This window comes from Vanessa tameamea, chromosome 16 (genome assembly GCF_037043105.1).
Source record: "Vanessa tameamea isolate UH-Manoa-2023 chromosome 16, ilVanTame1 primary haplotype, whole genome shotgun sequence".
In the NCBI taxonomy this organism is placed as follows: Eukaryota; Metazoa; Arthropoda; class Insecta; order Lepidoptera; family Nymphalidae; genus Vanessa; species Vanessa tameamea.
The window spans coordinates 9,265,789-9,290,795 of NC_087324.1; the positions used below are offsets into that span (position 1 = coordinate 9,265,789).

Sequence of the window (25,007 nt, forward strand, 5' to 3'; positions counted from 1 at the left end):
TAATTTGATAGCGTCTTTTAAAGGCAAATGACTAACTTTTTAATTTGGAAATTCTACACTAAATAGCACTAGAGCATTTCTTAAAATTTCACCGTCCATCCATTAGCGCCATCTACATTTCATACATTTTCAGGGTCACTTTGTATAAGCAAAGATACTCCTTACCTCTACACTCCAAACGCAAAGATTGCAATAATGTATTTAATCCAATTTTATAAAAATACAGAACGTTATGATAACACATTCATATGAAAATTTAATTCTTAATTATCTGTATAAGCTTACAAATTATGTATTTCATAAAGCATATTATAAATGATTTGAGATTCTATATTGTCATCAAAAGCTAAGTATTATAAAACATGTAGATTATATAAACTAGTTTGACCATAGACATTTTTTTTTATTTGTATTATGTATTGCTCTCCATCGTGGTTATTTTGAAATATATAAAATAAAAATCATAATTTAATTTACGTGTCCGTACAACCATCGTCAGTCTGCAGTCAGCATGCATAGCCCTCCATATTTTATCAAAAGCTACAATCACCTACAATCATTATCACTTCGTTCCTGTACCGTAGTTAATTTTATTATATATTGTCAATAAGCCAAAAAAATATCTATAAATTTATACTATCGTAGTCAAACTACATTTAGCTAGCTTCATGATGATATCGAGGCTAGGCACCCCTTAACGATAATTAAAACTTTTTACGATGACATTATTATAAATACAAGAATACATCTTTTATGTCAATAGTATATAAATGGAATTTACAATGTGTATTTCATGATTATTTAATAAATGGAACGTAAATAAACAAAAAAATGTCATTTCAAATCGGCGAAAACGGAAGCAAACAATAGTATTTAACAAAGTCTATAAAATATCATATTATTTATATGAATTAAGACTTAAAAAAAAGAACAAGAAAGAATGACAAATGACTCAACACGATAAACTAAAATAAATAACTTTAATAACTTCCCTCATTTGAGATAACAGCAACTTAGCTATATACATTAAAATACTTAGCGTCATTATATTGATTACCCATTAGTTAACTGTTATGACTCGATAACTCACTATCCCAGGACTAACTCAACAACATTGTATGAATGCAGTCACTTTTACGAATTACTCATTTCGTTTTTCGTCACTCTATGTGAAGTCGTTGAACTGTGCGAGCGCTGTTTTCACTCTGCGGAAAGAAAACCTGTTTAAAACATTTTTAGGGAGGACGATATCCAAACAAATTAAAAAGGAAACTAGATATAATTATAAGTCTTACACGTATTTTTTTTTTTATATAATGATACAGATATAATCTATAATAGTAGTAAAAATATTCGGTACGAATTGTAAATAATAGCCCACCACATGAAATAACACTCAGAGTTCTGAGATGATGTGTCTAACTTAGTTTAGAAAATGTAATAATGACTCACACGTGTCGTCACTCGTCATCGCTCTCTCTTTTAGACATGCATTAGAAAGCTAGCCCGCCAGCAAGTCGGCGCTGTATGTTAACGTGAGCGCGCAGCAGGCCGAGGTCCGCGAGTCGCGCGCAGTACTCACTTCTCGTGCAGGTGGTGCGCGTCGTGCCGCGCGCGCAGCAGCTTGAGCGCGCGCAGCACGCCGAGGTCCGCGAGGCGCGCCTGGCGCGCGGCGGCGCCGGCCTCTCCGCGCCACACTAAGTTGCCGGCCACGAACAGCGCCGCTTCCTGCAGTTTGCTCTCGGGGTGCGCCTGCGAACGTTAAGACGTTTGTTAATAAAGACATCATACCTATCCTACCCACCTACATTCGTCTACTACTTCAATACCTATAATTTACAATGCAGTCCATTGTAAATTATAGGTATTGTGCACTTTTTATTGACTTGAGAACATAAATAATAAAAAACAAATTTGAATAGAATAACATTTGAATATCTACAATATTTTTCCTATAAGGAATATTAAGGCTTCTACGCCTATACAAGCGTAACGGGACTCAGGCGACCCACTTATCCTACGCCTACGATTATTAAACTTTACCACTTTTACCCGCATATTTCAAAAATATCAATCACACGATAGAAATTGGGTTAGTATTGAATTTCTGGAGAACCAGAAACAATCATTTGTATGTACTGCAAATATATATATATATATATATATGTACTACGTAAATTCAACCACAAATGTGCATTTAGCTTAGCTTTACAGCCCGCACTTTTGATATTATATTACTTACTAAATAATCTACAAGTTTCCTTAACACATCCTCGTTAGCCATTATTAGATCTTTTGCCTTTTCTCCATCGCCGATATTTCCCAAAATACACAGCGCTTGCTCTTTCACTTCAGCTGGATAGGAACCCTCTAGTACTACTATGACTGCCTGTAGACAAATTTATATGGTTATTATTTTAATAACAACTAGTTATTATTTTTATGGAATTTTCAGATTTAAATATAGGTAATAACAGGTATTTTTACTTATAGTATTTTTCAACAGATTCATAAAAAAATCCCTTCAATAAAATGTAAAAATATTGGACAACAGTAACTTGTTAGCTTACAAACTAAGAGACAGCCTGTTATAATGTCAGTGTCTATCGGCAAAGGCGACCACTTAGCATCATAAGGTCCAAAAAACGTCATCTGCACCGACCGACCTGCATGACCTGCGAGGAGTACTCCGCCATGATGGCGTCGATGTGATGTCTCGTGGAGAGCAGGTTCCGCAGCAGGCCCAGAGTCTTCATGATGACGCGCGTGTCTCCGTCGCCCAGCAACCGGAACATCTGCTCCGTGCCCAGGCAGCACAGGATGCGCTGCTTCACCTTCTGCTCCGCCTGGTTGTTTTAAATAAAAAGATTTAAGCCACACACAAAAAACAAAACTTGTAGCCGTGTTATTATACTTTCTTTTATAAATAATTAATATTTTACCTGGAAAGCCATATTCATAAGTGCCCAAATTCCATTTAATCTTAAAGCTGCCTCGGGCCTCTTTGTCAAGTTACACAACATTTCCACAGCACCTGAAAATCAAAACTGATTTAAAGTTTATATAGTATAGCAAGGAACATGCTGATTAACGTCATTGCTTTAAAATAAATATAAAATTCCACAAAGAAAGTTGACATTAATAATAATAGATGATAAAATAAAAGAAACCTGCTAACACAATACAAATCAAACCTTGGTCTAACATGGGCTCTTTTGCTGGAGAGAATTCCAAGAGGAGGTTGCATAGAGTTGATGACCCCACTGTTAAAAGTTCTGTTCCAGGTGAATCATTCAGGAGTTGCATCAACGGTCTCCAGACCGAATGGTCCTAGAATAGAGGAAATTCATTTTTAAACTCGATACAATTCCAAATCAAACATTACTTAAGCTTATACCAATCAAAGTAATAGTGAAAACATCAACAACTTTTACATTGAATTGACATGATATTCATTATGAATTTGTGAATTCTTTTCACCAATCCGGACTTTTGTCGTTTTTGAAACTTTTATGTACATTCGTACTTAAATGTATATTAAGAAAGAACTGTTTTGTGGTACATAAAATAGACAGAGCAAATCGAATGAAGTATATGTTTAAAAAAAATTATTTAGATTTCTAAGTATTGTTTATATTCACTCATTCAATTTGAATGAGCTATACATATTCTAATTTTTTTTATTTTTCACGGCCATACCACTGAACCGAATTTTATGATATTTGGCTTGAACTTTAAGGACATATTCTTTATACCCAAAACCATACGAAGACCCCTAAAACGTGAGCGAAGCCGCAGGAGACAACAAGTATCAAATAAACATTTTCTGTGTTCTTATGTGACCCCAAAATCACTTTAAATTATTCAAAACATCCATTGTAACCTTGGTTACATCTTATTATAAAGACATGATTGGATACGGTTGGCAGCAAGCCCAATTTAATTAATACGTATATTCTATTCATTTACCTGAAATGTCGTCCGTAACTGCTGAACTGACCTTGAGAGCGAATGCAGACATCTCACAGCTGCTAATCGCACCTGAAATAATAAAATCAAACTATAAATGTTCTTTTAATTTCAATTGTTACCACCAAGAAATATTTTAAAAAGCCCAATCTCTGGGATCCTTGTGAAGATTCGAGCCATAAAAGCCAATAGCTGCCTCAAGTCAGGAAGATGGCAAGTTGATTGTTACTCTTCAATGCCTCTGAAAGCACACAAAGTGTGCCCGATCTCTCTGCATTTGAGTCGGATTACATATCCCATCGGACATAGAGTGAGTAGTGAGTAGAGTGCACTTGTCTGCACTCACTGGCGGCCACGACACTCGGACTGCACTCACGGAGGGCTCGGGGTTGTTCATGCCGTTGACGACGTGCACCATGAGGCCGTGGGTCTCGATGATGCGCTTACGGATGTCCTCGTCGTTGGCGCCAAGCGACGCGAAGCACTTGAAGGCGCCTTGCTTGGCGGCCGCGGACGGGCAGTTCACGATGTCCGCCAGTGAGCTCATCAGATGGTTGGATATTGCCGCTAGTCTTTGTAGGGACGTGTCCACCTTGTGAGGATCATTCAAAAAGATACTTAAAAAATGTTTTATTAAAATAGCATTTCATATATTTGCCACTAGGGGGCAAACGGGTGTTCCTGTTATTCTTACGTATATACTTATGTTTAACTTTAGTGGAGATAAATTTATTGTTCAAAAAGTGCAACTTTCCCACGGCAAAGATATTATATTCGTATTTTTTTATCGCGTTTGAAATAATATAATTGATACATACTTCTGCTAAATACGCTAGCGTTTCAGCTGCTGTTGCTCGAATATCTTCGGGCATATCTTTCGTACAAAGCCGAGCGAGACATGGTAAAGCTCCAAAGACAACTCTGTAAAAATATATTTATATTTAAAATTTTCACATCTCTAAAAACTACTTACAGATATTCCTTGTGGGAAAAAAAGCCTAAATTATACCTTAATAAATCAAGAAAGGATTGCACATTGCGTCATATTTTTCAAACAAGGACCAAATATTTTGTTGATTACTGTAACTGGATATAAATTGTTTTTTAGAACTTTGAAGCATTCAATAAGTCGAATATTCATATGAAATCATGGCACAAAATTGTTACAACCATAACAATTGTTAAATAGTTAATATATACAATATACATCGAAGCACAAAAAGAAAAGTCAAATAAAGTACATTAGTAAAAATTATTTAATATCAATATGTTGGACTCTATAATTAATTAAAGATCAACTGTATTTTTTTTAATTAATTAAATATCATGATTATCTAATGACAGAGATATAAAGATGTATTATAGCCACAACATAAATACCTGGTATCATCAGCCGTCAAAGCTCCAGCTCTATGTATGAAAGTAAGACATCTTGCAGCACCCATAGCAATTGCCAGTGGTTTGTCTCTGGACACGAGAGTTGTGAGCAATTCGGGGATTGTTTTATCTCCAAACCTAAAACACAGATAACAAGTTATTAAACATTATGTATTTATAATAATGGAACCAATTATTTATATATATCTGTGTCTTAAATCCAAAATTGTATTACCCAATACATATCATACAGTTTCAGCAATAATACATATAGTTTTGAGATCATAGATTAAAATTATAATTTTATTTAACACTACTTAATGGTACTAATTTTCTTGCATGTTCCTCTTGATAGAATATAAATCCTAAACAAGTGGTAGCTTTACATTTAATAAATATTGTAAAGTATATTATATAAAAGGTACTTAAATAAAAAATATGTAAATTTCTGAAAGGATATACAACAATAATGTGATTAGTGGTATCTCACAGTACTATTACCAATCATTCTGTAACTAAAAGTTAGGTTAGTAAGGTTTTGCCCATTTACTCACTTTTCCAAACAACCTTTTGTTACAGTATATAACAGTAATAAAGGGGATTTAGAAGGGGTTTCAACATTCCCATTATAATAAACAATTCTGGTGCTTGTGTCCTATCCTTGTATACTCAGTATTGGAGGCTTAACAATTTTCCAGAACAAACTTACCCTATATAATTACTACTCAATATAGATGGGTAACCTACAGTTCTACACCATTTTTAAAAACCAATTATACGAAGCTCGCATCAACTTACCTCGTATTGAGAGCAACTTGTGAAACATTAGCATTTTCAAAGCACATGGCTGCTAACAAGTCAAGCGCAGGGAGTGCTCTTGCTAAAGGTGGTGATGAGAAGCCTCTGCTGGCCAGCAACGCCGCTACAGCTGCGCATGCGCCGGCAGCACATAGGGCTTCTTGTTCTATGGGACCACTGCACCATATTGACAGAATGCGAACTACACAAGCTCGTGCCGTTGGTGAACCTTCACGTGCTATTTCTGCATGAAAATACATTCACCACAATATTACTTGCTAATTTATTTCTAATAATAATGACCTTCGATTTATTATTGAATGCACGTTATAAAATATTTAAAACATTAAAATAATATTAATCAAGATTAATTGACATTGAAGTTAATTGAAACCTAATTGAGAAATAGTAAATTATAAAAAAGATTAAGCATTATGTAATATGTTTGATACAAGAATTCAATTAGCAAGGCAATTCAAATTACTATATAACAGTACAAATCCATGAGCAAAATAATACTTACGTGTTAATCTGGTCAAAAGTCTCATATCAGCAGGCAATGCTGATATTGGCGCTGGAGGTTGCTGAAAGATACTCCTTAAAGCACATAGACAAGCTTCAGCTAATCTTGTACCAGTTGGCACTATCTTTAATAACTCTACGAGTACTATGGTTGTGCCTTGATCGACCAATGATGCTACATTCTCTGGTGTGCCTTTTGCTAAAGAACCTAAATGAAGAAAAAAGTTTTAATAGCTATAAAAATTTTTAAAGAAAGTTTTTTTTTTTTTAATTTATGTATTTTTAAAACAAATAACACTTTATGGAATTTACCAATAATATTCCTATTTACCACACTAATTATGTTTAGAGTTCAATTGGAGGGGTAAATTAAAAAAATGTATATGGGAATGGAAATAAAAGTAGATAATAACAGTAAATTAAGTCAGTAAATAACACAACTGGGCAAAGAGAACATCTTATCATAAATTGCAGGTGCTACTCCAAAGGTTGATGGATTTAGATGCAGCTGAATTTATTTTTATATTTTTCCTTCAATATAAAACATGATATGAATTCTAAGCCCAAATTTAGTACATGAAATCTCACCTGTACTTGCTTGGGTTTGAAGCTATTATATTTTGTTAAAATTAACACATTGAAACCACTGAGCATTCTCAGTTTATTAGGTTAGGTTACAATATGAAGAACTTTTTGATAATTTTTACATTACGCATTGTACACATTACCCCAACGAAGGCAATGGCTTATGAAATATAATAATTCTATAATAACCAATAAACTAAGAAGAATATAACATATATAAGAAGACTATAACTGAATAAGAACATAGTGAAACTATTTCAGATTACAACACTTTATGGTATCACTAATGTTAAGTGTCAAATGTAAATTAAATAGTATAACAAAATAAACATATATGCAAAAATAAGATAAGAGAAGATAAAAGAAGAAAAATATCAAATAAATGTAAAAAATAATTCTCAGCTATTGAACTTGATGAGGTCAATTTATTTTGAATACATATTTAGTACTAAATAGTTATATTTTTAATGTAAAATAATAATTTTAAAATACATATATTCCATATATATGTTATTATATTCATTTTTTGCCTTTATAATTTAACATATTAAATCTGTTATAAAAATAAGATGCAACTTGAAGCTATTTTTTTAAATGTAAGTTCATTCGTAAGTTTGTGCATAGAAAGTCAAAAATTCAAAATATATATATTTGTTATTTTCTTCGAATAAGTTCTATTAGAAGAAAATAATAACGATCTTCAAATCGATTCACTAGAATAGTATATGACATGACATTGATAGTAAAGGGCAGCTTGTCACTACATTTTGCTGAGGCCAAACTTTTAGAGATATCAAGGCTCATATGAAATATAAGAGATAAGAAAAGTCAATATATATCCTCACCGATTGTAATTGTTGCTTCGAGTCTTATGTTCGGATCGAGGCAATCGTCCGTCATCAATTGCAATAATCTAGGTACTATTCCTTGTTCGATTACAGAACTCTTTTGCCTGTTGCTACCTATCACAGAATTCTTCAGTGTAACCAATGCATCCATGATTTTCTCCTGATTCGGCGAATAGAGCTCGTCGATGTAGGAACGTGAGCTTTCAATATCCTTTCGGCAAAATATTATAGGTTATAAAGTTAACTACTTTTTATTAGATTTTGATAAAATAAGAAAAAATATATATATATACCTACCATAAATATAGTGAGCTGCTGCATATTTTGCGATATCTACGCCGAAGTGTTGTTAAAAATATCACCAAAATTACTTTGCGAAACCGATTGGTGAATACGCTGTAGCTGTCAGACCCGCGAAACTGCTGTCAATATCATGGCAATAGATAACATATTTTATCATAGCTAATAGTCTCTTATGTAATGCAATAGTGTACCACAGTGTAGAATCGTAATAAGACTTTTACTAAATAGGTTAACTTGATTCTTTCGGAATCTGTGGTAGGTCACTTTGAATTATTATGACAATTTACATAATTTGACATTTGTCAATTTGTAGAAAGTTTTGTTGTCCTCAAACTGTTATTTCTTAAAGAAATTGTGTGGTCTTCCGCACCGTTGTAACGGCTGGTATGTGTCCTAAATACTTTATTTAAATAGACATAATAAATATGGCTGATTCAGGTGTGGACACAGGTAATGAGAGTAGCGACAATCCTGTTTTCGACCATTCGTACTGTGTGTTAGATTTCAATCCACGAGCAATACCAATTAATTTAGCTGGACAACCAATGCCAATTGAATTTTTAGACGAACCTCATGAACATATTGGCAAAATAAAATGTTCAACAAAAGCAAGGCATTGCAGATTGAAATATCGATATGTGGGTACAATATGTTCTTCGAGAAACAAGAAGTTACGATTTGCAGCGTCTACAAACAATACCGATCTGGTTGAAAAGCTGCTTTTATCAGGTGCTGACCCAAACTGTTCTGATGAACACAAAAGAAGCCCTCTGCATTTAGCAGCTTGTCGCGGTTATGTCGAGGTTGTTAAAATGTTAATTAGACACGGCGCTAACCCGAATATTAAAGATACTCTGGGTAACACGCCTCTTCATCTTGCAGCATGTACAAACCACATCCCTGTTGTCATAGAATTGCTTGATGCAGGAACAGATGTTAGCTCTCATGACAAGAATGGTCGTAATCCCATTCAGTTGGCGCAGAGCAAGTTGAAATTGATACAAATGCGACCTAGTGGTGCTGGCCACTTTGAGGAGACTAAACAACTTATCAGCGAAATATGCTTGGTTGTTGAAATGATGCTTAAATACATGAAAATACAAAAAGCAGATGCATGTGAATTGGAGTCTGTACGAGAAAGATTAGAAAATGTTAGCACAAGGGAACAAGTTGATTCTGAAGTACAAAACCTTCTTGACAGTCTTGACTCATTGAAATTAAGATAATTCTGTCGATTTAAAATATTAAGACTGTTCAAAAAAATGTAACTGCCTAAATATAGGAGCTCATAATAAAATAGTTTTAATAAAATTAATTGTAAGCTACAGGTGTCATCATTTTTATTTCTTAATTTAGAGTAAGATTTAATAATCATATAAAATAAGACAAAATTTCAACTTATTATTGTAAGTACTCTAATTGTCTTATTGATTGAAAATATCCATTGTTGCAACTAGTGTCTTGTAGTAATAAATTTACTATTGTCTTTTGAAATTTCATTTACTTACACACTATTATAAAGAAATAAAATAACACAATAAATGTATAACCATTTATTGAAAACAATTCTTATCATTCAATAATTTAAAACTTAATATGAAGATGGAATGCCTACTGCAATTATTATATAAAAAAAAAACAAAACATTATTTCCTGTTTTATTTCCTTAGCCCATATAATAATAAGGAAACAATAAAATACAATAATTATCTGTATAAATTTTTAACACAATTTTAAATTCTTATTAAATAAATCCATTCCTTTGAAAAGTTTTTAAATAATAATTAACATGCATACATTGACTATTACACTACACATTTTAAAAAATAAATGAATAAAGTTATTATAACATGCATGCAAAAATAACAATTTTATTTTAATGTTTTTTTCACACCCAATGCCTTGTGCTTTATTATGTTTAAAAAATATAATTATCACAGAAAAATAATGGAAATTATTATTAACACAGCTCATTCATTTCTAAAATGATAAACTCAACTGCAATGAAAATAAATACAAAATATTTTATTCAGAATCTTTAAAATAGTAAAAAGTATTAAACTTCTTATTTTGATTACAGAACTTAATATTCTGTTCTGCCAAAGATTAAATAGATAATTAAATGTATTTAAAATTAAAAAAAAAACTAAGTGAATATAATTTAAAAAAAACAATTCAAACAAAGCATATATTTAGTAGTGTAAACCTTTTAAATGGTTGTCAAAATTTATGAAGAATAAGATTAGGCACAGACTGTAGGGTTAATGTGAAACTAATAGACCATGTGATAGAAACTAATGTTATCACAGAAAATTTACAATATGTAAGCTAATACTGCTAAATATATTAAGTATAGTGAACAAGATCCTTATTTTATCATTAATTATTATTTATTATAAAGTTTAGTCATAAACGACTGTTCATTCTGAAGTAAATAAGATATGTTCACAACTTAATTTTAAAGAATTGTTTAGGCAAAAAACGTCGAGCTATCTAGAGCTTATTAACTTTATAATAAAAAGCTATGCGATGATTTGAATAAAGTTTTTTTGTGATGTAAATTTTTATATAATTGTAGCATTTCGTATTTATTTTTTTGGAAATATATTGAAAGTTCTTAGGTATCTAACAAATAGTAATCATACTAATTAACTATTTATTACCAACTGTATTCTAATTTAATAAAATAATAATTATGCTATAAGTAAAACCCACTGGATACGGCAAGCTAATGGAGCAATATGAAAACAATAGCCAAATTTTGTGCTCTAATGTGCAAAAACATCCTTAGAATAATTTCTTTGAAAACAAAAAATATTGAGTTTTAGGATTTCCGTTTATAACGGGGAACAAAATGTATATGAATATTTAAAACAAAAATTTTAATAGATTAACAAATTGCTTTGAGCTATAAAAAAAATATATAGTGCATTAAATTCAGCTAAGTAGGTAGTTTCTGTCTTTGTGTACAAGTGCCCTACATTGAGCAACGTGTTTAGAAGTATTGACAAGTTATTAGTAGTTATTACTGATCAATTCCTTCCAATAAATGATTTAAAGTGCGGAATATTTGGCACTATTTTAAATTTCGATAGTTTTGACTAGTCGCAATAATTGGATTTGCCTTTATCGACAGAACCGATTTACTTAAAATATTATCACAATTTTCGCTATTAAACGGATACATTAAAGTCATCATGTTTAAAATATTGAATTGATAATATAAATCACAATGATATTGGAATGGCATAGTCGATTGTACTTAAATATCTTACTTTGGTATTAAATTATATAAACGTGTTTTCTGGCACAACCATTTTTAGATATAAGAATATTTTCTATTTAAAATATTTAACACCATTTATTGCACAAACATCGGCTCGGTAAGTTTCATCTAACTAAATCAGTCAAATTAGAGGCCAACACATCACATGTGAAATTATCTAAACGTTATTTTGTATCCGGTACCAAGAGATTAACTATGTTTGGAAATATCTCAGCCTGAATGGGACCGTATTCGACGAGTTCGCCATCCACCGTGAGATGGCCATTTGGACCCTCCGGTACTATCCTAAATGCACTGACTGGAATCATTTTAATATGCTCCGTGTTTATTTCGGAATGATTTCCCTGGCTCATACCTAATAATAGTGATAAAATTTGAGATCTCGATATACCAGCTTTTATGATAAGCATCCACATGATGCCGTCTGACAGGTGGGATCGTGGAGCAAATAGTAAATCCTCGCCGATATATGACTGATAGGAAACGTAAACCATAACGAATTCGCCTTCCTCGTGCACCCAATGAGACGGCAATTGGAACATGAGGGAGGGTAAATGGGAAGCGGGGCCGTGCATGCACGCGTGAACAGGCGACCGCATTTCAGAGCCACTGCTCGTTACGCTATGATACTCCGAACCTCTAGTGCTATAAAATGCACTTCTCCTTGAGTTTACGGAGTACCAGGAATCGACACGTTGATGTCGTTTGCCGTTAACGGCGCTCGTAAATACTTCGGAATTTTCGTCGCAATCAAAAAATGCGTCAGCTTCCGGCGAATCGAGCGCACCGTCTTGACTTACGCTATGGCTGATCGTAAGCGGGTGCTTCGGCTTCGGTAAATTGCTCACATCCTTTATTTTAGCGTAACTCACCACACCTTTGTATTTCCTCAATCCCACGAGCCTCGCTAACGCCCAAACGGTGAACCTTTGCCCTCCGATTGCTCTTAATCTTTCACTCTCAATATCGATGTCTGATAATAAGCCCCAGCCGACTGATAAGAAGGAAAACATTATCTGCAAATGAAAGTAATTATTTATACGTCAAATTTCATGAGCTATATGTTTTTAATTAAGAGGGGTAACATGAGTTATAATTTTGAACATATGTTGAATAGAATATACGACAATGTATTTGTATTGTAAAAAAATATTAAGCTAACAAATACGCGTTAGGGAGATAATCGCAGATACGGATGTAATAGAACGAAGTATATGAGTATAATTGTATCCGCACTACGCCGTTCCTTGTTTGTTATGACGGACGCACTCAATTGTATAGTGTAACATTACACTTGAAGGTGAAAAGAGATAAATTGTATATTATCTACTAGTAGAGACACCATCTAATTGACAATAAAACAAAAAAAATCTGAGGTAAGTAGGTCTAATGCATAAGCTAATTAACAAAACGATAACAAAATAACGCAATGTTGTAATCACAATTAGGTGACCTTCGTGAAGTAGATAATATGTTTCAAAAATTAAATTACAAAATAAATCTTATGTTAAAACCGCTAAAGGATCTTGAAGCCTCAATAGCTCAACGGCCGTTTAGTCGTAGGTTCGAACCTGATCCCTCAGGCTATTGTGGTAGCCACTTCGGAATTAGATGAGAAAAGAGGAATATTAGCAAGCAATATAATGGGTAAGTAGGATTCAAACGATTACACGTCATCAATTTTAATCAAAAAAAATCAAACATATTTTGTTGCACCTCATGCAACTTTTTGTTTCAATATTGTAATTTTTAGTTTTAAGTTTGGGTGCAATAAAGTATAAATAAGTAAATAAATATTTTCAAAATATAAAAATACTTCTTCAACAAGGCTCTAAGCGGATTAAAATCGATATTCACAAATGTAGTAAGTCTAAATATGTGTGAAGTTACAACCCGTTCGGAATGTGAATTTTAGAAGCAATAAACTCAATAAGGAGAGTTGATTAATTAATAGCCAACTTCAAATAAGGAAAAAGAAATAGTAAATATTTTTTATTTCATTTCAACCAATCAAAACATTGGAGAAATCAATATTGAATGTTTTTTATACTTGTATTTCTATTAAAGTATCATATCGATTTTATCTTGAACAATTAAACAAATAAATAAGATACGAATGACACAAAAATTACGTCTCCTCAACAAGTGTTTTCGTACGATAATGAGGTGTTTAATTAAGCTAGGTGTTCAATTATGGAACATTAATACATACTTTTGATTTAGTCTCCACTCTGACGACATCCATATGCGCTGTTTTACCTCTTGCGAGAGCCATCGTCAATCCCGTCAAATTTTGAGGGATGTAAGGTTCACTAAAACAAAACATCCAGGTTTTAATACAACAACAAACTAATTTCACTTATATCAACAGAACCCTTTGACCGGTCTGAAAAAGGAAAAACCAGAGAATACCCGATAAGACAATGAATAAATTACGATATAAATGAAATTTACGTTGTTGAAACAACAGACGATTTAGTAAAATCCGATTCTAACCTCGCTCTACTTATTTAAAAAATGATGATTTATGTCACCGGATCATTGTTAGTAATCAATGAGACTTAGTGAAAGATAACTACAAAGTTGAGTTTATTTTAAAATATTTTATGACAATTTATTAGCAATGTGATTTGAAAACAGAGGTTGTTTATTTAAAATTGTGTGCGATAGTCGATTAATAGTAACATACAAAATGATAATTATGTGCAAAATGTTAAAAGATTATTTTTTCGATTATTTTTTATATTTATTGGAAAATGATTACCTCATTTATCTATTTTCTGGGACAATAAATACTCGTGATTAGTGTACTGAAGAAGAAATTCTAAGAAGCGAGATGTTAATAGATTATTTAAAACGAAAATACACACTAAACTAATATATTATGTGATAACTTTAAAAATAAATGTAAATTTGGTACTAAGAAGAATCAACAAAGTACGAGATTTACACTTATAGGGTTATTTGAAAACAATATATTAAGAGAAACGTTAGGTAAATAACTCGAAATTTCGAAGCCTATTAACCGGATCCCCAGCTTTCTTATTAAGCCTATAAGCTACTATCTTTGTTGTGGATATCGTTCGTTCTCTAGTTATCATTTGCCATCCGATTCACAACAAAGGTTAGTGATGTTTAATTAACATCTGATAACTGATATCCTTAGGAATCCATAGAAAAAAAGATTAAAACCAATTATTAGGTATTAGTATCGGAAATTGGAAGTAGCCAGTGTTATTTTCTCGTGCTTCGTAAAACAGAAATCACGACAATATCTCCAGGGCGACGACTTATCATTTTAGATCGCCGTCGCCGAAATATAAAAAGGAGGACGTTCTTATTAAAAACGTTCCAACAGCTGTTAGTTACAAGCTGTACAATGTCGTATATTTTTGCATATTTACAAAAAGATACCCTTATTACTTAGTCTGCATCAAATTTTCATCAATGACAAGATTATTTGTAGAACGCTTTAGATTCGGATAAGATCGTAACCGAAACTAAAGCGAAAAAAGTGAAAGTATTTATAAGCGGCCATTGAATACGAGGTAAAATAAGAAGTATGAAATAGTAGTCCATAATTCTACCGGATTAAGAAATTGTGACATAACAACAATATAATATTTAGCACGAAACATAATTTACGCGCAACGTAGATAGTAGAAATACTTTTATCTTTATAAAAATTACAATAAAATGTATGTCTGTTTAAACATATTTACTGACCTAACCTTGGCCACGGAGGTTTTTCACGGCGTTACCTCATTCCACTACTTACTTGCTTTTAAATGTTATTTACACATCTCTTAACACAAAGCTCTCTTACCACGTCCTAAATCTGTATTCATTTTATAAAGAGTTAATTGTACCTTAATATTACATTAATTGTATACGAAATTAAAGATCTCTCTTTAAAATCTTTACAAAAAATATATACAAAAAGTATTAAAGTCATTGAAGCTCCGGAAAACTACTAGTACATTACAATACAATGAGTTATTGTCTGCATTTAATACTAAAATCAGTTGAGAAAAATACAGAATAATGAGTTGCCGGTAATATTTTTACAACGTAAATACATGTATTTTTACACACACTTGTAATCGTCACACGAAAACATCTTGAGAAAACCTGCCTGAGAAGGGGATAAAAAATTGCCACTTATATACAATACCACGCATTGGAACAGCTTTATAATAATAACATTTAGAATAAGCTCTGAACCTACTCCTCAAACAAGGACAAGAGGCCTGCCTACTTTTCTGCTTTTATATGTGTATAATACTTTTATATAGCCCTATACGGTTTCGTTATAAATGGATAGACAACTAACGCAACAAGATTTTTAAAATCAAATGATAAATCCTGAGATAACGGGGGGTGGTTTAAATGTACTAACAAAAAAACTCTTGTACTTTATATTAGGCTAAATTTCTCTTCAGTTATTATACTAACTCGACTGAGGCGCACAGCTTTAACTACAAGACATCGGGAATTGAAATTGGGGCGTTACGTAATGAAAAAGCGCAGTAATAGAGAATTACTAAGTTTTGAATTTAAAGAACGCTCGGCGTACACTTCGTCTTCTATGCTGGTTTAATCAATCTTTATCACACAAAGAAACAATAGACAATATCCGTTTTTAGGATTAGAGAAGGGTGTCGCTATGAAAATGCGACAAATAAGGTTAGTAAGTTACAAAATATTTGAACACGATTAATATAATATAAGAACGTGTAAATTGATAATGAAGATTACGATGCGATAATTTATTAGGTATAAATAGTAATCGTGAAAAAATACAAAATTTACAAAAGTTAAAAAATATTTTAAAATTATTTACAGTTACATAGACATTATACAATATACATAAAGACGACATAACTAGTTGAAAAATTAACTCTAAAATTTTGCAAGTATTTAGAAGTATAAACTTTGTTAAAAAACAAATACTTCACGAGTAGTATTTTCTTTCATGACAAATTTGTTTAAATATGAATACATTTTTATGTCAAATGCAGATTATTTTGAAGAAACATAAATTGTCAAGACATCGTTATATGTACAACAAACTATAATTCTGCTGCAGACCTATTATAATCAGATTTTCTCAACTCGTGTAGATGAATCAGCGATTGAATGTAATTTATTATTTCAATTGAATTATTATCTATCAAATGTTTATTACACAAGTGAGATAAACACTTCACTTATCTTCTAAAGACGTTACGACGAGAAGATCTTCAACAACACTTTGACCAAGGGCAAACCAATAGCCATGCGAGTGTCTTTCATAGCGGAAATTGAACTTGCAATCATCAAAATGAGATGGTGTGAGAGAAATGTATTTCTAAATCAACTGTGGTAATAAAATTTTAAGTTAAAATAGATAAAACCTAAACCAAAAACTAAACCTAGTCCATTTTAACCCCAAAAAGACGCAAGTTTGCGCGTTAACCGCCAAAAAAACACTATTCGTCGTATCTCCACGATTTGAGAACATTCCGATAGCCGCCACAGCTAGTATCGGAATACTTGGCGTTGATATTTCGAGCCTCGTTCAGTTCCGCGGTCAATTGGAAGGCAAAGCCAAATTGGCATCAAAAAAGTTTGGTGTGCTCAGCAAGGCAAGACAGTATTTCACGTCGGCCCATCGCCTAAGACTATACAAGGCGCAAATTCGGCCTCACATGGAGAACTGCTCTCACCTCTGGGCGGGTGCTCCCCAGTACCAGCTCCTTCCATTTAACCGTATCCAACGTAGAGCAGCTCGAATTATCGACGATCAAGCTCTTTCTGATCTGCTGGATCACTCTGCATCTTCTACCGAATTTTCCACGGGGAATGTTCCGAGGAATTGTTTGGATTAATCCCGGCAGCTGAATTTCACCTTCGGACATCTCATCAAAATTCTAAATTTCACCCGCACCACGACAATCCACAACAGCACGATTTTTAAGGCATTTTCTGCCTCGCACAACCACTCTGTGGAACCAGCTTTCGCCGGCGGTTTTTCCGAACCGATACAACTTGGGAACCTTCAAGAAAAGAGCGTACTTATTCCTTCAAGGCCGGCAACGCACCTGCAACCCCCCTGGTGTTGCAGATGTCCATGGGCGTAAATAATCACTTTCCATCAGGTGAGCCTCCTGCTTGTTTGCCCCCTATAACATAATATAATAAAAATAATAATAATAAGAATATAATACAAAACAGTATGTATTGTTTTAAAACTTGTTCGTCATCTTCAGTAGCATATACCCTATTCCAACCGGAACAGGAGAAAAGCCAAATAAACAACATTTGACAGCAAATTGACGCGATATAATTGGTCGAGAGATTAATCTATGATATTCACTATAGATTTGCGACAAAATGGTATGTATCTAAATTTTATTTTAAATTTGTATTAAGTAAGTATTATAATTTTGTGGGAATTTTAAAGAACGACTTTTAGTACGAATTCGGTCATGTTCGATTACGAATTTCCACCAGCGTCCTTTCTGATCATTTTATTTCGGTTGCTTTGAAATAAATTCCTAGTTTTTATACATTTTCGGAAAGCTAAGTAAATATTTATGTTTTTAAAATAATCTGCAGAACAAGTTTCATAATGATTTTTTTGTTTTTCAGGCATATTTGAGGGAAAAAAATAAAAAATAAATTTAAATAATATCGTTTTCTGTCTCGCATTTTTAAATTTGGACCGATAATTATTGTTTAAATATTGAAAAATATCCAGTTTAATCGTTTTTATAAATCAGAAGAAAAAAATAGATTTTAATTGATACTTTTTTTTTAAATAAATTTTTGAAGTGGCAATTTTGACTTATTTTGAAAAATCTAAAAAACGTGATAACTCAAAAATGGTTCACTTTTGCATCATGCATATGGGGGTTAAAATTATCGCAAATAATCACCCCTATCACCTCCTAACGGGAATACGTCGAATTAAGAATAACACATCATTTGATGTGTTTTTCATAATTATTACGATTTTTTTTTGTCTTATTAAATCCATTTTAGTTAGGTACGTTTGAACTTAAAAAATAAGACAAAGCATAAAATTTAACATCCTCCTTTGTTTTACATAAGAATGAGTCATGACTTAGATTAACTATTGCTAACAATAATTATTGTTAGCGACATGTTCAAAGACAACAATTTGTGACGAATATTCTTATAGTTTTCTTTATTTATAAAAGACGGACGTAATTTTAAATACAAATAATGTAAAATTGTACATATATGAACAAAACATGTTTTTATAAGATACTTGATATTTGCGTGCTTAAAAATAAAACACGATTTCACTTATTACGAGTTTGATGGTGTAAATAATAAATTTTTAGACAATATATATTTTTTTTATTATTTGTTTGTTACGGCAATGCCGCTTCTTGTCAACTCTTTGTCTATTATAAGGACAATATAATTGACTTATAATTGTCAATTATCATCTGGACCAATATCTTATTGTGATTATTGTCCGGGAGTATCTCTTAATGGCATAAATTGAAACAAAATTTTGGTATAAAGACCTTCGAACTGAGTAACATATTTGAACAGGTATCCTAGTTGACAGAGAAAAACATATTAAAACGTTATAAATATAATGTGAAATACTAATTGCCTTGTGTTGTCTTGTCTTAGATTTTACATCGCTAAGCTTTCAATATACATGAAACAGGAATTAATAAAAAAAACTAACAGACCTCAACATTTTTATTTTAAATAATATATATAGCATCGTACTTTTACTACTGAGTACAGACTTACTTGTTATCAAAGAATTAATTAAACGCAGACAAAAAGAGTTAAGAAACAAATCATAAATTATAAAAGTAATAAGCTACGTTATGAAATGTCGAAATAATTAAAACCATTTATAGACACGGATTACCTACTGATAAAACTTTAGGCACCAACGATATCAAAAAAACAATAACTAAAAAATGATATCACTTACAAATATCATAAATATAACAAACGAGTGTCCTCATATTACACAATTTATGAGAAATGGACTAAATAACCTCATTAAAATAATGATAGCAATATAAGGGAAAATGAGGAAAAATAGGGACGAATAAAATTAAAGAATATGCACAGTCATGACGATAATACAATGTTTTGCACGTGTTACAAAGCATTTGTTGTGGGATAATATATTTTTAGCAAGAGGCAGCATACTGAGTTCCTGTCGCCTCGAGTTTTTTGCCAATTATAATAATTAATTTCATGTAATACTTTGACTATAATAATTATTGTTTAAATTTGGATGAATAATTTTGTTTTATATCAAATACCTTACATTTTCGTTACACTCACAGAAGTCAAATTATGGATATCTTTTACCTCATACTTTTGCCAGTGCGAGAGCGTTGACAATATCTACATTTACTTTTTCATTTTATTTTCTTTCAGAATAAACTATTAATGGTTGTGTACCTAACATCATTGATTTCAGTATTACATTATTACAGATAATCGATATATATCTATACATTTCTTTGCTTAACTTATAAACTATACAATTTTAACTAGCGAACTTAAAGAATGTTTATGAAATTTCTGATAAAAGTAATAGCCGAGACAGATCGTTTAAGGTAACTCACGAGAAACAATGGAAACTGCAAAGAAATATACCAAATATAATTAAATACTTTTGCTTTATTAGCAATAAAGTTGTTTTTTTTTCTAAAGAAATATAAATTTATTTAATAATACGAGAAAAAAAAATAACCGAATAAATTCATCAACACTCGTTTGCCAATGTCCCATTTATTTTATCCCAAAGAGTAGGCTCAATGTTTTCCTGTATTTTATATAGGTAGTCCTTTCTCATTATATATTTTATATTTTTTTATTATTTTTAAATTGCGATCGATTCGCATAGTTTGCAAATTATCTAAAAGGTCTATTCAAAATCAAATTAAATCAAAATATTTCATTAAAAAAATTGTGTCATCATGTTACAGTATTGAATTAAATGTAAATCTTCCATCGGTTCGTAAAGTAGATTCGAGACGAACCGGCAAGAAATTTTCTAGTTACTTTTTTAATTAGGAGGATTGTCTAATCAGTCAATCGAGTACAATTTTATCTTTTTATATATCCAAGCATATATAAGCAAGCATCGCATTGAATACGTAAATCTAAGGTTTGTTTGTCTTCATTCGTTTGCCGATTGGAATAGGCTACACGTATATTATAGCTCTGTAAAATATTATGTTTACAACTAAACCATGTTATGTACAAATACAAAATAATTATAACCGTTGCTTATAGCAACTACGTCGAGTCAAAATTCGTTTGGCATTTGAGCAATACTTATTTATTTAAGTACAGGAGCGTGGTACTCGACCTACATCGCCTACTTATCAGACCAGTTCAAATTATTTAAACATGACGTTAAATTGAGTATCTCATAATCAACGTTTGAAAACTTTGCGAATCCATATGCGTCAATTTTTTTTTTTTAGATGCCGTAATTCCCTTACCTAATGTAATACTGCTGTCCTTGCCCAGCTCCAAACCGCCCTCTGTATTGAGTTTCATTATGATTCAGTAATTGGTTTATTTTAATTGTACAAATATTTAGAGCTACTATTAGTATGATTTACACTTGCAAATTTCTAATTATAGGTCATATATCAAAATAATTTGTTCTTAATTTGAATTAGAAAAAAAACATAGCTTTTTTTTAACAATAAGAATATGTAGTAACTTTGTTTTATTGTTTTCTATAGTTTTTTAAATGACTTTGATCTGTGCCTCAATAAAAGCGTTAGTCTGTTTTAAAACACTGAACTGGTAGTTTCATTAATTCTATTCATTCGAAAAGGTTTCATTTCCAGCGTTTGCATAACATTTCGGATTTTATATTTTGAAAAAATAATTAAATAAGAATCAAATACCAAGAAAATAGTGAAGAATAAACTATAACCGTTTCGATAGACCACAATAGCTATTGACTACTTCGTTTCGAATTACGAACTACCGCTTTATATAAAAATGATTTATAAAAAAGTAACACATTTTTATTCCGTAAACACAAGACACGAGTAACTTTAACTATAATATATATTATTTGAACACTTTTAGTTGCATTGTAAAAGCGCAAAACAGTACAGAAAACAATGACAGTTATTAAAACATTTTAAATACTTAATAGCCGTGTACCCTCTCTTCGGATACGTTATACAGAAACCCACCGATTTTTTAAAGTATTTCCACCTTTTCGGTGATGAATTTTCAAAATTAACTTTAAATCTGTTTTTAACTCATTAATAAACCCAAATACGCATTTTCATCTCTAACTTCAAAAATAACGAACTTACATACATACATACGAACTTTCATCCCCTTAGAATACTCAGTTCAGGCGCTATGTTATGTCAGTCAGTAGTCATTTTAAAATTCTATTAAGTAGATAAGAATCGCGTATCATCCGAATAAAGCAACATCTTATATATTATTATAATATTAAGATGTGGGTACTATTAACACAATTTATATTGTTACCTTTACGAGTTTTTAAATAAAGACTTAAGATAATAGAAAATATTTTTTTTTATTTAATCTATTTACATATTAGCAAAGAAGTTACGTTATTATCATTATTGAAAATGAAACATGATAAAGTAAAAGATAAGAAAATCCAACATTATTGTCGCTTACCTGCATAATTTGCATCAATTCATGGATTATACATAAGCATAAAACTATATTATTTTTACAAGAGTGCTTCACTAGAAGCTAAGCTTTTATTTTGTTATTACATAAAAAAACGGTAGGGATATGGTCAAATGGGTCATCTGATAATATTTACCATTCCTTACATTGCCAATGAGCAACCTTGGGACCTATGTTATGTCCCTTGTGCCTGTGTTTTTACAAAAACACATGTTATGAAACATAGCTAAGCATTGAGAATGTTTAACAAGGAATGCATTTAGGCCAATATTTTCAATACAGCACAGCTATTAATAATGAAAGGTAAGAGAAAATAAACACACAGTTACATTACTGGACTAAGGGTTCATCTACTTTTTAGAAGAAGGTTTGAAGTTTCCCACTCTTCATTAAGATCCACATAATATTCTATCTACTAAGCCATCTTGGCTCGTTAAAATTGAAAATAATTAAGTAAAAATAATCAACACAATAAAATAAATAAAAGATTTTGTACGTGACTTTAACAAAGTGTAGGTGTAATTTTAACTTGTTTGTATGCTTTATCATCTTAGCATTTCATGGTCAAATGTCAATGTACTATAGCCAATTCTTTCTGTGGCAGATTCATTAAAAATAAAATAAGATCTTACAACAAAACATAAAATATGAATATAGCACATAACTACAACAGTACTATTTATATATTCATATATTTTAACCTTGATACATTTGAAACAACCATTTTAAATATTTTTCCTGACAAATTGTAGTAGGTATGATTATTTTATTATTTAGGCTAGTAGTAGTATATGATAGTAATTAGCATGAGTCGTTTTTAAAAAAAGATGTTCCACAATTTTAATCCTTTTGTAACTTTAAAACGGAATAGCTAAAAAATTCAATATAGGAATAGCTTTATCAGACACCAGTGCAGTTTCTATACCAAAGAAAAGCGTTGTGGATCAAGCAATAAATCAAAGGGTTTTGTTGGTTAAGCATAGCTTTTTGTTTTACTCAACGTGTTATAATTTTTAAACAAGAATCATGGCTTAATTCTTTCATAATTGTAAAATGTAACCACTTTATATATTAAAATAATATTTGCTACTTTTCATATAGGCTGGAATCAAAATGAGGAATATATTTAATAAAAAACCTTATTTAACATATCTGTACCAACCAAATTTTCCAAAGAACACATCTAAAACAGACTGTCAAATTTTTCCTTTTATAAAAAAAGTATATACTCATACAATTAAGAACTTATCTATTTATAAACGGATTGCTTTTTCACATTTCATTATCATGTATTTACAATATTTTTATTAGCTAATAAAGATCCAAGGTTTATGATAATTAGCAAAAACTCTAAGACTTATGAGAAACCTGGATTAGTAGTGGGCCGGGTTAATAATTAAATTAAAATTATTATTATAATTTTACTTACTTGTAGTGATGACAAATAGTTCTCGCCAAGCCATTGCCAGAACCACATGGCAGAATAGCTAATGGAACTTCAGCAAAAGCCTGTTGCCAATCAAGTCGCTCAAACATTCCATTCAATATTTCAAACAAAACCCCGTCACCTCCCACTGCCACTATTCCGCGCCAAGCGTAAACATTTCTCGTACGCACAAATTCACGAGCATATTGGGCATACTTGGTAACATGGAGATCGTAAGGTGTATCGGACTCTTGCAAAATTGGAGCGGCTTTTGTCTGAAAAAGTTCTCTTGCCTTCCCGGGACCAGACTTTGGATTCAATAGTATTAATAATTTCTTATCATTATAAGGTAACGTGTACGTAATCGGCTGATCTACTAATAAACATTTTATTGTTGTTCGCCACTTTTGTGCTTCCCTGTTATTATCTTCGTATTTATCGTAAGACCTGAACCTGAGTGTTATTGTTGTTCTCTCACGTTTGAAACTACGGCGGCTGCGCTTTAAATTGTAAGCGTATATGTAAAGATACGCACTGATATCGCTTTCATCAAGGTCGCCACTGTTTTCATCTACTACCTTGAGCTGTTGGTGACCCACAAATGAACTGCAAATACAAGATCTGGCTCCAACACGACGTCTCTTACTTCTCATACATTTACTGCCGATAATATCCCGCAATAGTATGGTTTGCTCTTTTGAACAGTCGTCAGTTTCTTTTATTAATGATAACCCTTTTGATGTAAGCCTCACACGAAACACAGACTTCTTCTTAGAAAGAATGTAAAATGTTTCTTCAAGGTAAATATGCTCTTTCGAGTCGGCATTTTCATCACTTTTGACGTTATACACGTCTTTACTGAGCTTAGGTTCCGCCATAACTGCCAGAATCAAGGCCATTAAACTACTAATACTAAGTTTACCAGTTGTTTTATGATTTTAGTTGACAATATGAATAAGATAAATGTTAATTAAAAAATCTTTTATCAACTGATCAAAAAATAATTTGAGTAAATTAAATGTTATATTTATTTACTAATAATATATTATATGTAGGTATATACGAATTGTTATTTAATAATATCCACAGATCAGTTGATATCTACTAAACATAAAAATAAATTTTTACTTGTTAAAATTCTCATACCACATTTTTATTTAGTATTTTTTATAAATACGTAATAAAATATGTTGTT

General features: G+C 31.6%; 3 protein-coding genes across 3 annotated transcripts; 1 reads left to right on the top strand and 2 right to left on the bottom strand.

Moving 5' to 3' along the window:
- Window positions 1–482: 482 nt before the first annotated feature.
- LOC113395646 (armadillo repeat-containing protein 8-like) lies at window positions 483–8,560 on the bottom strand. Its single transcript, XM_026633295.2, has 14 exons — window positions 8,397–8,560; window positions 8,097–8,310; window positions 6,668–6,874; window positions 6,145–6,388; window positions 5,350–5,484; window positions 4,788–4,890; window positions 4,346–4,561; window positions 3,970–4,041; window positions 3,195–3,330; window positions 2,943–3,034; window positions 2,667–2,846; window positions 2,243–2,389; window positions 1,583–1,752; window positions 483–1,205 (listed from the first exon to the last, which is right to left on the bottom strand). Exons 1-14 carry the CDS (start codon window positions 8,418–8,420, stop codon window positions 1,166–1,168), a joined length of 1,980 nt encoding a protein of 659 aa, XP_026489080.1. The 5' UTR covers window positions 8,421–8,560; the 3' UTR covers window positions 483–1,165.
- Window positions 8,561–8,670: 110 nt separating this feature from the next.
- Window positions 8,671–9,896, top strand: LOC113395669 (ankyrin repeat domain-containing protein 54-like). The gene has a single exon (XM_026633330.2). The coding sequence runs from the start codon at window positions 8,828–8,830 to the stop codon at window positions 9,626–9,628; it is 801 nt and encodes a 266-aa protein (XP_026489115.1). The 5' UTR covers window positions 8,671–8,827; the 3' UTR covers window positions 9,629–9,896.
- A 628-nt stretch (window positions 9,897–10,524) lies between these two features.
- LOC113395651 (sphingosine kinase 1-like) lies at window positions 10,525–24,706 on the bottom strand. Its single transcript, XM_026633309.2, has 3 exons — window positions 23,816–24,706; window positions 13,901–14,000; window positions 10,525–12,704 (listed from the first exon to the last, which is right to left on the bottom strand). The coding sequence occupies exons 1-3, from the start codon at window positions 24,688–24,690 to the stop codon at window positions 11,853–11,855; spliced, it is 1,827 nt and encodes a 608-aa protein (XP_026489094.2). The 5' UTR covers window positions 24,691–24,706; the 3' UTR covers window positions 10,525–11,852.
- Window positions 24,707–25,007: the final 301 nt, after the last annotated feature.

What these genes read in the sequence shown, in the direction of transcription:
- LOC113395646 (XM_026633295.2), bottom strand. Translation starts at nt 8,420, where the DNA reads ATGCAGCAGCTCACTATATTTATG. An exon ending in CAAGTTGCTCTCAATACGAG is followed by an intron (nt 5,485 to 6,144) that starts GTAAGTTGATGC and finishes TCTGTGTTTTAG; the next exon opens with GTTTGGAGATAAAACAATCC. An exon ending in GCGCACCACCTGCACGAGAA is followed by an intron (nt 1,206 to 1,582) that starts GTGAGTACTGCG and finishes TTCTTTCCGCAG; the next exon opens with AGTGAAAACAGCGCTCGCAC.
- LOC113395669 (XM_026633330.2), top strand. Translation starts at nt 8,828, where the DNA reads ATGGCTGATTCAGGTGTGGACACAGGTAATGAGAGTAGCGACAATCCT.
- LOC113395651 (XM_026633309.2), bottom strand. Translation starts at nt 24,690, where the DNA reads ATGGCGGAACCTAAGCTCAGTAAAGACGTGTATAACGTCAAAAGTGAT. An exon ending in ACTATTTGTCATCACTACAA is followed by an intron (nt 14,001 to 23,815) that starts GTAAGTAAAATT and finishes GTTTTGTTTTAG; the next exon opens with TGAACCTTACATCCCTCAAA. An exon ending in GAGTGGAGACTAAATCAAAA is followed by an intron (nt 12,705 to 13,900) that starts GTATGTATTAAT and finishes TTTCATTTGCAG; the next exon opens with ATAATGTTTTCCTTCTTATC.